The 16,261-nt window shown below is 47.7% G+C and overlaps 1 protein-coding gene across 1 annotated transcript in view; it reads left to right on the top strand.

Moving 5' to 3' along the window:
• LOC143924400 (glutaminase kidney isoform, mitochondrial-like) overlaps nt 1-16,261 on the top strand; it is a 196,691-nt gene that overhangs the window by 164,464 nt on the left and 15,966 nt on the right. Inside the window, exon 16 of the mRNA XM_077448697.1 lies at nt 14,821-14,897. Within this exon, the coding sequence (XP_077304823.1) occupies nt 14,821-14,897 (77 nt within the window). The remainder of the gene's footprint in view (nt 1-14,820; nt 14,898-16,261) is intronic.

Below are 16,261 nucleotides of genomic sequence, written 5' to 3' on the forward strand. Positions count from 1 at the left end.
TCTAGATATCAAAGATCTAAACCGGTTCCTCAATATCCACTCTTTTCGCATGGAGTCAATCCGATCAGTAGTCTCCATCCTACAAGGAGGAGCACTTCTGGTGTCAATCGATATCAACGATGCATACCTCCATGTGCCTATTTTCCCCGCTCACCGGAAATATCTACATTTCGAGGTAGAAAATCTTAATTTTCAGTTTGTAGCTCTGCCTTTCGGTCTAGCCACTGCACCTCGAGTGTTTACAAAGGTCCTGGCCCCTCCTATTTTTATAACAGCTTACCTGTAAAATCCTTTCTCTTATATTCACCGACCGACACAGCTCCTCTCTAACAAAATGGGTTGTTAGCCCTATCACTGGAGATTACTAGGCAAAGTTGTAATATAACACTTCAGAACTTTAGTTCCACCCAGGGGGGCGGTCCCTTAGGCTACAATCCCCCACACTCTGCCCTAGCAGCCTCAGTTTTATTTTGCCTAGTGAGGAGATAGACCTAGGTCCGTGCTTGTTTGATGCAGAAGCTTGGCTTTTTGCGCAAGATGAATGATCCTGTGATCTTCTATCAATAGCCGGCTGGGTGACAGGCTGGTTCACTTATCCTTGTAGTCTCCCCAGTCCAGCCATCTAGTGTGTGCAGGTCGCAGCTACGGCTCGGCAGGCCACGACATACCTCAGCTCCAGAGGTGGTCGGTGAGCTTTTATGCTCCGGGGCATACATATGACCGGGCTACTGATGTCTGCGTCACAGTATGCCGGGCCAGTATCCTTCCCTGTACTGATCAGGAGTTGGCTACAATGGAATGTCTCCCAGCTCTTCAGGACTGGTAAGTACAGCTCTCCCTGTCTCGGCAGGGTTGAGCAGCTGGGCATTCCCTGGGAGGTCGATTCGGGGGCCTCCTCACCCCCACTCTTCTCTCCCCGTCCCTAACTCCCCTCCTCCCCCCCTCACTGGGGGGGCTATGCATGGATGCTGAGCTGTGTGTGTGTGTGTGAGTGTACCCCTGGGCCCTCACCTGGGTTCTGGCTGTCCTGGGGTGCCTGGGTCCTGCGTGTTTAATCCCGGGAGGTGTCTGTGAGGGTTGCCCCTGTGTTGGTGCAGCGCTGTGTCTGGCACACGTTTCTCTCTGCCTCTCATGGCGCTGGCTGGCGGCCATTTTCAGTGTGGGCAAGGGACAGCATGCTTCTGGGCTTCAAGCGGACATTTTCCCGGTGATTCCCTATTCAGAACACTGGCGGACATTTTCTTGAAGCCGGGCCACGTTTTTTGTGCTCTAGCAGCAGCTTCCTGCTTTGTCATCACAGAGCGCTGGCAGGCTCTCTATGTAATCTGGACACGTTTTTCAGATCGCTCAGCGATCGTTCACCGATCGTTCTGATGGGCTGCCACCGACACAGCTTTGGTCCCTCTGCATCTGGGAGCACTAGGTGGCTACAGGTACTGCTGTATACAGTGCGGAACTCCTCAGGGCGGTAAGTCCGGCGGGTTAGAACCCCTCAGTCATCGGCAGCAAGGAGAGTGGGACTGTCACTGTCCTAAGTCCCCTTCGGGTGGCAGACAGGGTAGGGTCAGCAGGGCTTCAGAAACTGGTGTTTCTTCCCCCGAAATCCAGGCAATTGCAACCGGGTCACCTGCGGACTGTGCGGTTCCCATGGATACCCGGGGCGGCGGTCCTCAATTCGTTTGTTGCCAAGATGAAGGCGGTGCATGGGAAGAAAGGTGCTAAAAAGCGGCCCCTGCCCGCCCCTCCTCTGGGGAGAGCTCTGACGCAGACTCTGGTCCTGCTGAGGCCAGTGACCCTTGCTCTGTCTTGTCGGATGACGCTGACCAGGACCGTTCGGACAGTGAAGATGAGTCCGGGTCCATGCGCGACAAAGAGCTTATTAGAGCACTTATCACAGCTGTGCATGATACCCTGAAGATTCAGGAGCCAGTGGATTCCTCTGCTGATGTACCGATCCCTTTTGGGTCCCGCAAGCCAGCACGTTCACCTAAGGTGTTCCCGTATCTGACTTATTTTGAAAAGTTAATTTACAAGGAATGGGGTCGCCCGCAACGGACCTTTTCGGTCCCCAAATACATGGCAGTGTGTTATCCCTTTGAGGAAAGCCTTCTCAAAAAGTGGTCTGCTCCTCCGGTCGTGGAACCCCCAGTATCCAGGTTAAATAAAGTAACCACGATCCCGGTTGAGGGGACTCCTGCATTCAAAGATCCCACAGACAGGAAGGCCGAGGCGGTGGCTCGTTCCTTGTTTATGGTCGTGGGATCAGCCGTGCCACCTGTACTGGCTTCCGCACTTGTGTCGCAGACACTGAGTGGGCAAAACTTTTGCACCGCGAATTGGGAGAGCAACAGGCTTCCCCTGTCTGCTTGGAACTAGCAGACCAACTAGTGCAAGGCCTTAAATTCATCTGTGACACGGCCCTGGATACTCTCCCTCTGTTATCCAGGGCTTCAGTGTCAGCTGTGGTGCTGAGGCGCCTAATTTGGCTAAAATGCTGGTCTGCTGACCAGGCATCCAAAAAAGCCCTGACGGATCTTCCTTTCCTTGGCCAACCAGCTCTTCAGAGCCTCGTAAGATGACATTATTAAAAATGCCACTGGTGGTAAGAGTACATTACTCCCACAGGCCAGGAAAGCTAAGGAGCCACGCTGTAGGCAAGGGCCGTCTTTTTCCACTCCCAAGTGGCTTTTTCATCCACCCGGAGCTTCGACTAAACGTCCGCAGCCCAACAGGATGACCACGGACGGTCCGAAACGTCCCTGGAATCGCAAGCCTGCGAATAAAAGTGCTACCGCATGAAGGTTTGCCCCCACCCTTGTCTCGGGTGGAGGGTCGCCTTCGGGAGTTTGCAGCCTGGGGGTCCTCCAGGTTATCCGACCAATGGGTCTGCGATCTGATTTCCACAGGCTACAAGATAGAGTTTCTCTCTTGGTCCGCAAACAGATTCTTCCCCTCCAGCATACCCGTATCCTGGGCTCACCGGGAGGCCCTCTTGGGGGCAGTCGCGGGGTGGTTGTACCGGTTCCGGACACGGAACGCTTCCAGGGATCCTACTCAAATCTGTTTGTGGTTCCCAAGAAGGAAGGGGTACGTCCAATCTTGGACTTAAAAGCCCTCAATCACTTTGTGAAAGTGCAGAGGTTCAGAATGGAATCAGTTCGCTCAGTAGTCGCTGCACTCCATCAAGGGGACTCCCTGGCGTCCTTAGACATCCAGGATGCTTACCTGCACATACCCATATGCCTTCGGCATAAAAAGTTTCTGCGTTTTTGCAGTTTGGGATGACCAGCATCAATTTGTGGCTCTTCTTTGGTCTGGCATCAGCCCCCCGGGTCTTTACCAAGGTACTGGCTCCAGTAGTGGCATTGCTGCGATAATGTGGGATCGCGATCGTGGGCTACATAGACAATCTCCTCCTGAGAGCATCTTCCACCTCAGCATTAGAGGAGGATGTGGCGATCACCATGCAGACCCTGCAGGAATTTGGGTGGCTGTTGAACCTAAAGAAGTCAGTGATTGTGCAGACCCAGTGTCTGGAGTAGCTAGGTCTGCTGTTGGATTCCAGGTAAGGGAGAGTTTTTCTCCCTTCAGACAAATTGCAGACTCTTAGATCTGCGGTCAAACTACCGATGAACCGCAAGTGGTCGTCGCTCTGGTTTTGCATGCGAGTATTGGGACTCATGGTAGCCTCCTTCGAGGCAGTGTCTTTTGCCCAGTTCCACACCAGAGTTCTGCAGAAAGAGATCTTGTCAAAATTAGACAAATCTCAGTTGTCCCTGGATCGGCAGATCCAGGGGAGCCAGCCAGTCAGGGACTCACTGATCTGGTGGTTGAGGTCCCTGGTGATTGTCCGGAAAATCGTTCCTTCCTCTGAAATGGACGGTGATCACTATGGATGCCAGCCTATCGGCTGGGGTGGAGCGATGGGGGGTTCAGTCGGCTCTGGGCCTCTGGTCGACAGAAGAATCCGAGCTGCCGATCAATCTGCTCAAATTGAGAGCGATCAGGCTGTGTCTCCACACATGGTCGATGAGTCTTCAAGGGCTTCCGATCAGGATACAGTCGGACAACGCTACAGCTGTGGCATATGTAAATCACCAAGGGGGAACAAGAAGTTCAGCCGCTGCATGGGAGGTCGCTCACATACTTGGGTGGGCAGAACGACACGTACCAGCCTTGTCTGCCATTTACATCCCGCGAGTGGAGAACTGGCAGGCGGACCATCTGAGTCGACAGATGCTGGACCCAGGAGAATGGGCATTGCATCCAGAGACATTCAGGCTGCTGTGCCTGAAGTGGGGCACACCAGAAGTGGATCTACTGGCCTCCCGTTTCAATCGGAAGGTGCTAAGATTTGTGTCCAGGACAAGAGATCCGCGGGCAGACACGTCGGACGCGCTGGTGGCCCTGTGGGATCAGTACCGGCTGATCTACACCTTTCCTCCACTGAAACTGTTGCCACGTCTGCTTCGCAGAGTGGAAGCCGAGGGGATCCCAGTAATACTGGTTGCCCCGGATTAGCCTCATCGTCCTTGGTACGCAGGCCTGGTGCGTCTGGTGGCAGACACTCCCTGGCGACTGGTGTTGTGAGAGGACCTCCTATCTGAAGGTCCAATTCTCCATCCTGCTTTACCATCGCTCGCTTTAACGGCATGGCTATTGAGAGCCAGGTGTTGAGGAACCGGGATCTGTCGGACTCAGTGATTCCAACTATGTTGCGGGCACGGAAATCTTCTGGGAAGATATGCCATCGTACCCGGAAGGCCTACATTTCCATGTGTGAGGAGAAAGGATGGCATCCGCGCTCCTTTTCCATATCCAGGATCCTGCTGTTTCTCCAGCAGGGAGTTGACCAGAGATTGGCATTAAGTACCATCAAAGGGCAAATCTCAGCCTTAGCTTTCTTTTTTTCGACGACTCCTGGCATCGCACTCCTTAGTGAGTACCTTCGTTCAGGGGGTATGACACGTAGTCCCTCCAGTGTGTCCACCGTTACCCCCATGGGATTTGAACCCGGTGTTGTCGGTGCTTCAAAAACCGCCGTTTGAGAATATCAGGGAGATTCCCCTTTTGACTCTTTCCCAGAAAGTGGTCTTTCTAGTGGCCATCACCTCGGCCAGGAGGGTTTCGGAATTGGGGGCCTTGTCCTGCAAGTCGCCCTATCTGGTTATCCACAGGGATAAGGTGGTGTTGCGTCCGCAAGCGTCTTTTCTAACAAAGGTGGTCTCGGCTTTTCATATTAATGAGGACATTGTATTACCATCGCTGTGTCCTAAGCCGAAGCACCCTAAAGAGGTGGCCCTTCGCACTTTGGACGTGGTTAGGGCTCTGAAGGTGTATTTGTCTGCCACGGCTCCCTTTCGGAAGTCAGACTCATGGTTGTTTCGGTAGCTGGTCCCAAGAAAGGCATGGCGGTCTCGTCGGCCACCATTTCCAGGTGGATCAGACATATTGTAGTACAAGCCAACGCTTTGAAGTGGCAGGTGCCCCCCTTTACGGTCACGGCCCACTCCACAAGTGGAATCAGAACGTCTTGGCCTTTCGACACCAAGCGCCGGTCGCTCAGGTGTGTAAGGCGGCGACCTGGTCGTCTGTCCATACGTTTACCAAATTTTACAAGGTAGACGTCAGTGCATCGGCTGATGCCTGTTTTGGTCGCAAAGTTTTGCAAGCGGCCGTGTAGTTGCAATTGAATATACAACTGATATTTTTTCCTGTTTTTTCGAAAAAACGCAATACTGTTATGTTAATGCACTGTTGCATTACTTCCGTAGTTGGCTGCGGTCTTGGGGATCACGCTTGTTGAGGATACCCTGTTGTTTTTTTGGTGGTTTTCCACGCACTGTTGTTTTTTTGTGGGTTTAGTTTCACTTGTTCCCACCTGCCATGGTGGATGAAGTTTTTATGCTGTTTTTCCCACCCCTCGTTTGGCACTGCTTGGGGGCGTCCCATTTTGTTAGAGAGAAGCTGTGTCGGTCGGTGAATATAAGAGAAAAGGATTTTACGGTGAGTGCAAAAGATCCTATTTTTCTTGGAGTACATCACGGGACACAGCGCCATAGTTACTATGTGGGTTATAGGCCACCTTTAGGTGATGGACACTGGCAACCCAACTGATAACCCCTCCCACTACTGGGAATACCTCAGTTTTTGTAGCAAAGCAATATACGTGTATTAAGAGGGGAGGGGACCACTGTGTTCCATGATGTACTCCAAGAAAAGTATTTACAGGTAAGCTGGTATAAAAAATTGGATTTTTCTCTTGTTCACTGACTGACACAGCTCCATTAATCTTGACAGTAGGGTTATTATGCCACCTTCAGGAGAGGACTAGGCAGAACATGTAATACATTTGAAAAAAACTGAACTTTACAGTTCCGCCCAGGGGGCGGTCCCTCTGGTAATAACTCCTCAGCCTGCTTCCTGCAGCTCAGTTTTTTCTGCCTAGTGAAGGAGATGGACATAGGCTCCCTGCAGGACCATCGATCCTGGGATTTTTTGCTGAATGTTTGCCTTTTGCACAAGATTTTAAGATCCTGTGATCTGCTATCAACAGCTGGCTGGGTGACAGGCTGGATATTCTAGATCCTTGTAGTCTCCCCAGCCTGGCCATCGAGCGTGTGCAGACCCTAGCTACGTGCTGGGTTGGCCACGACATGCCCCTCAGGCTCCCCGGGTGGGACACACATATGCACACATATGACCGGACTACAGATGTCCTTGTCTCGGTGTGCTGTGGCTAGCAGCCACCCCGCACTACTCAGAGAGTGGGTCTGTGATGGGATGTCCCCAGCTCATCCAGATGGTAAGTACAGCTCTCCCTGCCTCGTGGGATTGGGCAGCTGGGCATTCCCTGGGAGGTCGATTATGGGGTCCCTCTCCTCCCTCTCTTCTCTCCCTGTTCCTATTCCCCCCCTCCTGTGGGGGATGCTGCATGATGGGCTGCTGAGTGGAGTGTGTACCTGTAGCAGGGGGGCTCTCACCTTAGATTGTGGGCTGTGCTGGGTGTCTGTGTCCCTGGGTGTTTGGAGGTCTGCATGTGCTGATCACCATAGCGCTGTTTTGCCTCCATTTTCTCTGTCCTTTTACTGTGTACAGTTGTTTGTCGGCCATTTTTGGTGTGCCTCAGTGGAAAGCATGGTCAGGGACAATTTGCTTGTGATTATGTCCCTTATACAGGGCGGCCATTTTGTTGTAGCCCAGCACAGTTTTTATCCTCAGCGCTGATCCCTGCTGCTCAGATCGGATAGTGAGGATGAGTCCCTGTCTGGGTCCGCGTAAGGCAAAGCGCTAGTTGGAGAACTTATCATAGCTGTACGTGATACCCTAAAAAAATTCAGGATACAGCAGGTTCCTCTGTTGAAGTAGCGGTCCCCTTTGGGTCCCGTAAGCCAGCCCGTACACCTAAGGTGTTTCCTTATCTGACTTATTTTTCGATAAGTTCATATACAATGAATGGGGAAGCCCGCAACAGACCTTCTCGGTCCCTAAAAGAATGGCGGTGCGCTACCCCTTTGAGCAGAGCCTTCTTAAAAAATAGGCTCCGGTCGTTAACCCTCTAATATCCAGGTTAAACAAAGTGACCACGATCCCGGTAGAGGGGACTCCTGCATTCATGGACCCTACCGACTGGAAGGCCGAGGCAGTGGCCCGTCCTTGTTTATGGTTGTGGGGTCAGCAAAACGACCAGTACTGGCCACAGCACTTGTGTTGCAGACACTGAATGGGCAAAACTTTTGCACTGCTAATTGGAGACCCAGCAGACTACTCCCGTCTGCGTGGAACTAGCAGACCGGTTAGTGCACGGCTTTAAGTACGTTTGTAATGCGGCCATGGATACGCTTCCTTTGCTCTCCAGGGCTTCCAGGTGTCGGCTGTGGTGCTGCGGCGCATGATTTGCCAAAAATGCTGGTCTGCGGACCAGGCAACCAAAGAAGCCTTGATGTATCTACCCTTCCTTGGTGAGCGGCTCTTTGGAGCCTCGCTGGATGACATTAAGAATGTCACAGGAGGGAAAAGTACCTTGCTCCCACAGGCCAGGAAGACTAAGGAGCCACGCCGCAGGCAAGGGCCCTCATTTTCCGCTCAAAAGAGGCTTTTTCGTCTGTCCGGGACTTCAGGCTAAATTATCCCAGTCCGACAGGGCGACCGCCGAGGGACAAAAGCATCCCTGGAACCGCAAGCCTGTGAGCAAAAGTGCTACCGCATGAAGGTTTTCCCCCGCCCATCTCTCGGGTGGGGGGATCGCCTTTGGGAGTTTGCAGCCCAGTGGGCCTCTTGGCTGTCCGACCAATGGGACTGCGAACTGATTTCTTCTGGCTACAAGATAGTTTCTCTCTTGGCCACCAAGCAGATTCTTCCCTTCCAGCATACCCTTACTCCCGGCTCGCCAGGAGGCCCCATTGGGGGCAGTAAGGGACCTGCTAAGCCGCAGGGTGATGGTACCTGTTCCAGAATCAGAAAGGTTCCAGGGGTTCTACTCCAATCTGTAGTCCCCAAAAAGGAAGGGGTATATCCAATCTTGGACTTAAAAGCCCTCAATTGCTTTGTAAAATACAGAGGTTCAGAATGGAATCCGTTCACTCTGTAGTCACTGCACTCCATCAAGGGGACACCCTGGCGTCTTTGGACATCCAGCATGCGTACCTGCACATACCCATGTGCCTCAGGCATCAGAGGTTTCTGTGATTTGCAGTAGGGGAAGCCCACTACCAGTTTGTGGCTCTCCCTTTTGGCTTGGCATCAGCACCCGAGTATTTACCAAGGTATTTGCTCCAATTTTGGCATTGTTGCAACAACGCAGGATCGCAATCGTAGGTTGCCTAGACTATCTCCTCCTGAGAGCAACTTCCACCTCAGAATTAAAGGAGAAAGTGGCGATCATCATGCAAACCCTGCAGGAATTTGGGTGGCTGTTAATCCTCAAAAATTCGGTGCTTATACCGACTCAGCACAATCATTGGGCAGAGCGACATGTACTGGTCTTGTCTGCCATTTACATCCTGGGAGTAGAAAGCTGGCAGGCGGACTACCTAAGTCACCAGATGCTGGACCCAGGAGAATGGGCGTTGCATCCGGAGGTGTTCAGGCTGCTGTGCCTGTGGTGGGGCACACCAGACGTGGATCTCCATGCCTCCTGTCTCCATCGGAAGGTGCCGAGATTCGTATCCAGGACAAGAGATCCTTGGGCAAACTTTCTGGTGGCTCCATGGTGTCAGTATCGACTAATCTACTCATTCCCTCTGATAATACTGTTACCACGTCTGCTCCGCAGAGTGGAGGCCGAGGGGATTCCAGTGATATTGATTGCCCCAGATTGGCCTCGGCATCCCTGGTACGTCGATCTAGTACACCTGGTAGCGGATGCTCCCTGGCGACTGCCGTTGCGAGAAGACCACCTGTGTCAAAGTCCGATTCTCCATCCTGCTTTACCACGCTGGTTTTAATGGCACGGCTGTTGAGAGCCAGGTCCTAAGGAACCGGGGCATGTCGGACTCATAATTTCAACTATGTTGAGGGCACAAAAATCTTCTCAGAAGATATACCATCATACCTGGAAGGCCTACATCTCCATGTGTGAGGAGAAGGGGTGGTGTCCGCTCACCTATTCTGTTCCCAGGATCCTGCTGTTCCTACAGCGAGGAGTAGACCAGAAATTCTTTAAGCACCATTAAGGGAGAAATATCAGCTTTGGCTGTTTTTTTCCAACGACCCCTGGCGTCTCTCTTTAGTGAGCACTTTTATTCAAGGAGTCCGGCATGTAGTCCCTCCGGTGCGTCCACCTTTGCCCCCATGGGATCTGAACCTGGTGCTATCGGCGCTTCAGAAACCGCAGTTTGAGAACATCAGGGAAATTCCCTTGTTGACTCTTTTGCAGAAAGGGGTCTTCCTAGTGGCCATTACATTGGCCAGGAGGGTTTCGGAACTGGTCTTCCAAGTCGCCCTATCTGGTTATCTATAAGTATAAGGTGGTGTTGCGTCTGCAACCTTCTTTTCTGCCGAAGGTGGTTTTGGTGTTCCACATCAATGAAGACATTGTGTTACCATCTCTGTGTCCTAAACCGACACATCCTAAGGAGGTGGCCCGTTATTCCCTGGACGTGGTCTAGGCTCTAAGGGTATATTTGCCACTGCTCCCTTTTGGAAGTCGGACCCTCTGTCTGTTTCGGTAGCTGGTCCGTAAAAAGTTATGGCGGTCTCGTCGGCCACCATTCCCAGGTGGATCAGACAGATTGTGGTACAAGCCTACGCCTTGAAGGGGCAGGTGCCCTCCTTTCCTGTCACGGCCACGGCAATTGGAACCTCTAGGGCTTTCCGACATCAAGCATCAGTCGTTCAAGTGTGTAAGACGCCGACTTGGTTGTCCGTTCACACTTTTACCATATTCTACAAAGTGGATGTAAGCGCATCTTCGGATAAACTTTATATTCATTTATTTTATCCATGTGTACATTAATTTGTGTTCACTAGGATGATTTCACCTAAGCTACACCCAAGTTATTGCTATTGGTGTTGTGTTTTTTGTGTTTTATTCAATCGAGTGTTTTGATTATTCCACTTATTGTTATTGGTGTCACGGATTAAGATTAACTGTTTTACTTATCAAGTTACACTTTAGCGCATCCAGTTCTGTTTTTTCACATATGTCTGAGGAGTTAATCACTATTTTCAAGGAGAACGGCTTTTATATTTAATATTTTTTTTCAAGTATTATATTGGCGCTGAGTTTTCTATATTCCCAGGGGAATGGTCTCTTCACCCCGAGGTTGTTCAGGCTGTTTGCCAAAGATGAGGGACTCCGGACATATATTTTCTAGCGTCCAGATTCAGCATGAAGTTAGTCAACTTCATGTCCAGAATAAGGGATCCACTCGCATGCAGAACAGATGTGTTGGTGACACTGTGGTATCAGTTCTCACTGATCTATGCATTTCCCCCTATTCAATTGCTGCGTCAACTTCTTTGCAGAATCAAGCTGGAAAGAAAGTCGGTAATTCTGGTAGAACCAGCTTGGCCCAGAAGGTCATGGTATGCAGAAATCGTAAAGATGGCAGTGGAGGGTCCATGGTCCCTCCCACTAGGGCCAGACCTACTCTCACAGGGGCCGATATTCCATCCTACCTTACGGTCTCTAAATTTAACGGCTTGGCTATTGAGACACACATTCTGAAGAAATGTGGGCTTTCCGGGTCAGTTATCTCTACCCTGATTAATGCAAGGAAGCCAGCTTCCAGAACTATATATTATAGGGTCTGGAGGGCTTAGGTTTCCTGATGTGAATCCAAAGGTTGGCACCCTCGGAGATATATCATAGGCAGAATTCTTGCCTTTCTGCAATTAGGCATAGAGATGAAGTTGGCCTTGAGTACTATTAAGGGCCAAGTCTCGGCTTTATCGGTCTTATTTCAAAGACCGCTTGCTACACATTCTTTAGTCTAGGGTTTTATGCCAGGGGTGATGCAGCTTAATCCGCTAGTCAAACGTCCTTTGAACCCTTGGGACTAGAACTTTGTTTTGTCAGTGTTACCAAAACAGCCATTTGAACCAATACAGCATATTCCCTTAGTCCTTCTGACAAGGAAGCTGGTGTTCTGGACGCCCTCGTCCAGACTTTTTGCCAAAAGGGGTCTCAGGTTTTCACCTGAACCAAGATATTGTCCTGCCATCGTTTTTTTCCAAAACCATGTTTCAGGGAAGAGAAGTCACTACATTGTCTTGATGTAATGAGAGCAGTGAAAATCAATTTAAAGACAACTGCTCGGATTTGTAAAACTGATGTCTTATTTATTCTGCCAGAGGGTCCTAATAAAGGACATGCAGCGTCGAAATCCACTGTCGCTAAGTGGATTAGGCAAGTTATAATTCAGATGTATAATTTAAGGGGTAAGATTCCCCCTTTTCAAGTCAAAGCGCATTCTCTACCAGGGCGGTTAGTGCTTCTTGGGCAGTGCGTCACCAGGCCTCCGTGGCTCAGATCTGTAAGGCCCGCAACTTGGTCTTCAGTACATACATCCACAAAATTTTATCAGGTGGATGTAAGGAGATATGAGGATATCACCTTTGGGCGCAGTGTGCTGCAGGCAGCAGTATAGGTCCTCATGTCTGGGGGTACCCTGCGGGTTGTGTCTCCCTCCCCTCATATAGCATTGCTATGGGAAGTCCCATTAAGTTATTACTTAACGCTCTGTGTCCCATGATGTTCTCCAAGGAAAGGATTTTACAGGTAAGCTGTTATAAAAATCCTATTTTTTTTCACAACAGCTTACCTGTATAATCCTTTTCTTGAAGTACAGTCCCCCTGGGCGGAACTGTAAAGTTCTGTTTTTTCACATGTATTACATGTTCTGCCTAGTCCTCTCCTGAAGGTGGCGTAATAACCCTACTGTCAAGATTAATGGAGCTGTGTCAGTCAGTGAACAAAAGAGAAATCCTATTTTTTATACCAGCTTACCTGTAAAATCCTTTTCTTGGAGTACATCACGGGACACAGTTATCTCTCCCCTCTTTTAATACACGTATATTGCTTTGCTACAAAAACTGAGGTATTCCCAGTAGTGGGAGGGGTTATATAGGGAGTGAACTTCCTGTCTTGGGGTGTGCCAGTGTCCATCACCTAAAGGTCGCCTATAACCCACATAGTAACTACTATGGCTCTGTGTACTGTGATGTACTCCAAGAAAAGGATTTTACAGGTAAGCTGTTATAAAAATCCTATTTTTTGCACTTGTTTTTAATAGAATATTGCTGTGTTTAGCATAATGTTTTAGAAAATAAACTGTAGGGTGCAAGCTGAATTGAAACACCTTCTAATGTATTCTGTCTGCTGGAATGGAGTCCTACTGGTGTAGGTGTGGCTTTGGATCTGCTTGCTAAGTCTGCTAATTAGCAATGGTTCAAATCAAAAAAGCTCTACCAATTGGCAAAAAGTCGAGGCTCTTGGAGTGGGAGGGTGTGACTTTGAACATGTTTCCCAATTTTTTCTTGATGACATAAAAATAAAAACACTCTAGGCGATTGGGTAAATATATCGTTGATTCACGGGATTCGAAAAGGAAGATACCAAACCAAATTCAGGTCCATTTACAAATTGCATTAAAAAAATTTAAAAATGTAATTTTGGTATATATCGTGCCTTTAAAAATCGTTGGTACCTCTTGACATTTTCCAAATTTTTTCAAGTTACAAGCAAAAACTTAAGTGTACTTTTTTGGAATTTTATGTGATAGACCAACACAAAGTGGCACATGATAGTGAAGTGGAAGGAAAATAATAAATGGGTTTCAATTTTTTTTTCACAAATATGTGCATTTGGATTTAGCCCCCCTGATTAAATTCTTTGTAGAGCCACCTTTCGCTGCAACTATAGCTGCAAGTGTTTTTTGGGTATGTCTCTACCAGGTTTGAACATCTAGATAGTGACTTTTTTTTACCATTATTCTTTTGCAAAATAGTTCAAGCACTGTCAGATTGGATGGAGAGCTTCTGTGAACAGCAATTTTCAAGTCTTGCAACATATTCTCAATTGGATTTAAGTCTGGACTTTGACTGGGCCAACACATGAATATGCTTTGATCTAAACCATTCCATTGTAGCTCTGGCTGTATGTTTAGGGTCGTTGTCCTGCTGGAAGGTGAACCTCTGCCCCAGTCTCAAGTCTTTTACAGACTTTAATGGCTCCATCTTCTTATCAACTCTGACCGGCTTTCCTGTCCCTGCTGAAAAAAAGCATCCTCACAACATGTTTTACAGTGGGGATGGTGTGTTCAGGGTGATGTGCAGTGTTTAATTTTCCGCCACACATAGCATTTTGTGTTTAGGCCAAAAAGTTCCATTTTGGTCTCATCTGACCAGAGCACCTTCTTCTACATGTTTGCTGTGTCCCCCACATGGCTTCTCACAAACTGCAAACAGGACTTCTTGTGGATTTCTTTCAACAATGGCTTTCTTTTTGCCACTCTTCCATAAAGGCCAGATTTGTGGAGTGCACGACTAATAGTTGTCCTGTGGACAGATACTCCCACCTGAGCTGTGGATCTCCACAGCTCCTGCAGAGTTACCATTGACCGCTTGGCTGCTTCTCTGATTAATGCTGTCCTTGCCCAGCCTGTTAGTCTAGGTGGGCTGCCAGGTCTTGGTAGGTTTGCAGTTGTGCCAAACTCTTTTTTCCAGTTTCAGATTATGGATTGAACAGTGCTCTGTGAGATGTTCAATGCTTGGGACATTTTTTATAACCTAACCCTGCTTTAAACTTCTCCCTGAGCTGTCTGGTGTGTCCTTTTGGCTTTCATGATGCTGTTTTTTTCACTAAGGTTCTCTAACAAACCCCTGAAAGCATCACAGAACAGCTGTATTTATAATGAGATGAAATTACACACAGCTGGACTTGAATTGACTTCTGAAGGCAATTGGTGCCACTAGATTTTAGTTAGGGGTATCAGTGTAAAGGGGGCTGAATGCAAATGCACACCACACTTTTCGCATATTTATTTGTAAAAAAAAAATGTAAAAACCATTTATCATTTTCCTTCCACTTCACAATTATGTGCCACTTTGTGTTGGTCTATCACATAAAATTCCAACAAAATACATTTCGGTTTTTGGTTGTAACATGACAAAATATGGAAAATTTTAAAGGGTATGAACACTTATTCAAGGCACTGTGTGTATGTGTGTAGTTTTTTAAAATTAAAACCTTTCTGTGTCCATTTGTGTTTTTTTTTTTATATCTTTAATAATGTTCATCTCGAAGAATCCTTAATATTTTTGGCCACTGCTTTTTTATGCTTTAAATTTCAAAATGTTACTATATTTTCTTTCTAGATTTGCATTGTCAGCAATGGATATGGAGCAACGTGATTATGATTCTCGCACAGCTTTGCATGTAGCAGCAGCAGAAGGTATGTGCTTTCACATTTCGGTCATTTTGTATGAAATGATGCCTACATTAGAGTGGGTTTAGAATTATGTTTAACGGAACAGAACTAGTATGAACTAGTAATAACAGAAAAGTATGTTTAAGGGAATAGAGGAAGAAGGATTATAGGTCAACATAGGTCAAAGCAGAAGAGGAATTGGGGAGGTGAGAGAGGGGTAATGGAAAAATTTTATGAATGAGATTGTTGAACAAAGTACATATATTTTGTATAATGTAAAATGTAATACCATTTAAATTAAAAAATATATATATAATTGTTTAATCTAAGTTTATTAGGTTTTCACAAAATACATTAACATGTTAATAGAAGCAGAAAAAGAGAGTTTACACTAAGTACAGGTCGTACATATCCATTAGTACAGGGCAAAAAAATGTCAGGTTATATAACATCTGAAAAAAACAGGAAAGAATAATTAGCTCAATATACATACACAATCAAGGAACCCCATTCAAAACAACAGGGCAGTATTACAGAACAACTCTGTGTAGGTGTAATAGTTCCAGTATCAAAACCCCACTGGTTCAACAAACATTAGTGATATGTCCAAAGTAATTTGTAGAAGCATACTGTGGTAGCAACCTGATTTAGGTAGAAGAAGATTATAATACCAAATAGTACTACCAATGTGACAGAAGAAAGGAAAAGGGGGAAAAAGGGGGTGGAGGGGGAGCCCCCTTCCACTGCAGGGTACACAACCCAAGAATTCAGGTCGCAAACTATGCAAACACAGAAGCATATCGGAAATATGACCACACAGTGCACATGAGCCCACTTTTCTCCATTTTATCTTCCTCCCAAGTGATCATGAGTTCCATGTTACTGATATTCCCCAGCTTGCATGCCCAAGGGTTTAATTATGGGAATTATGATGTGCAATACACTTACTGTACATGCCACTGATCAAGGGCTCTTCAGGAGTAAACTTCTGAAGCTAGTATGCATCTACTGTCAATTGGCAGTCAGCTGGTTTTTGAAGAAAACCCCTGAATTTTGCGGTGTCAGTGAACTGTCGGCAGCTTCAGAGTGGGGTGCTATGAGCAGAAGCTTGACAGCTCATAAAGTTTACACCTGCAGATTTTTGCTGAGCTCACCCAATCCTGGATCTTTGAACTGTCAATTCTTTGTCTGGGAAGACAGATTAAATTTGTACAAGTTGTTCCCCTCTAAATATTTGAACAGAACAGATTTGTTTATGTTCAGTATTAAGAACAAATCTGCTTTTTCAGACCCACTTTCTTAAAAAAAGAATTCAGAACTGTACACAATACTTTTCCAATCAAGGACCTAGAGAGCACTGACTTTGCATCAGACAATTTGGTATGCAT

Source organism: Lithobates pipiens, unplaced genomic scaffold, assembly GCF_037356315.1.
Source record: "Lithobates pipiens isolate NorthernLeopardFrog02 unplaced genomic scaffold, aLitPip1_a1.2 Scaffold_22, whole genome shotgun sequence".
NCBI classification, from domain to species: domain Eukaryota; kingdom Metazoa; phylum Chordata; class Amphibia; order Anura; family Ranidae; genus Lithobates; species Lithobates pipiens.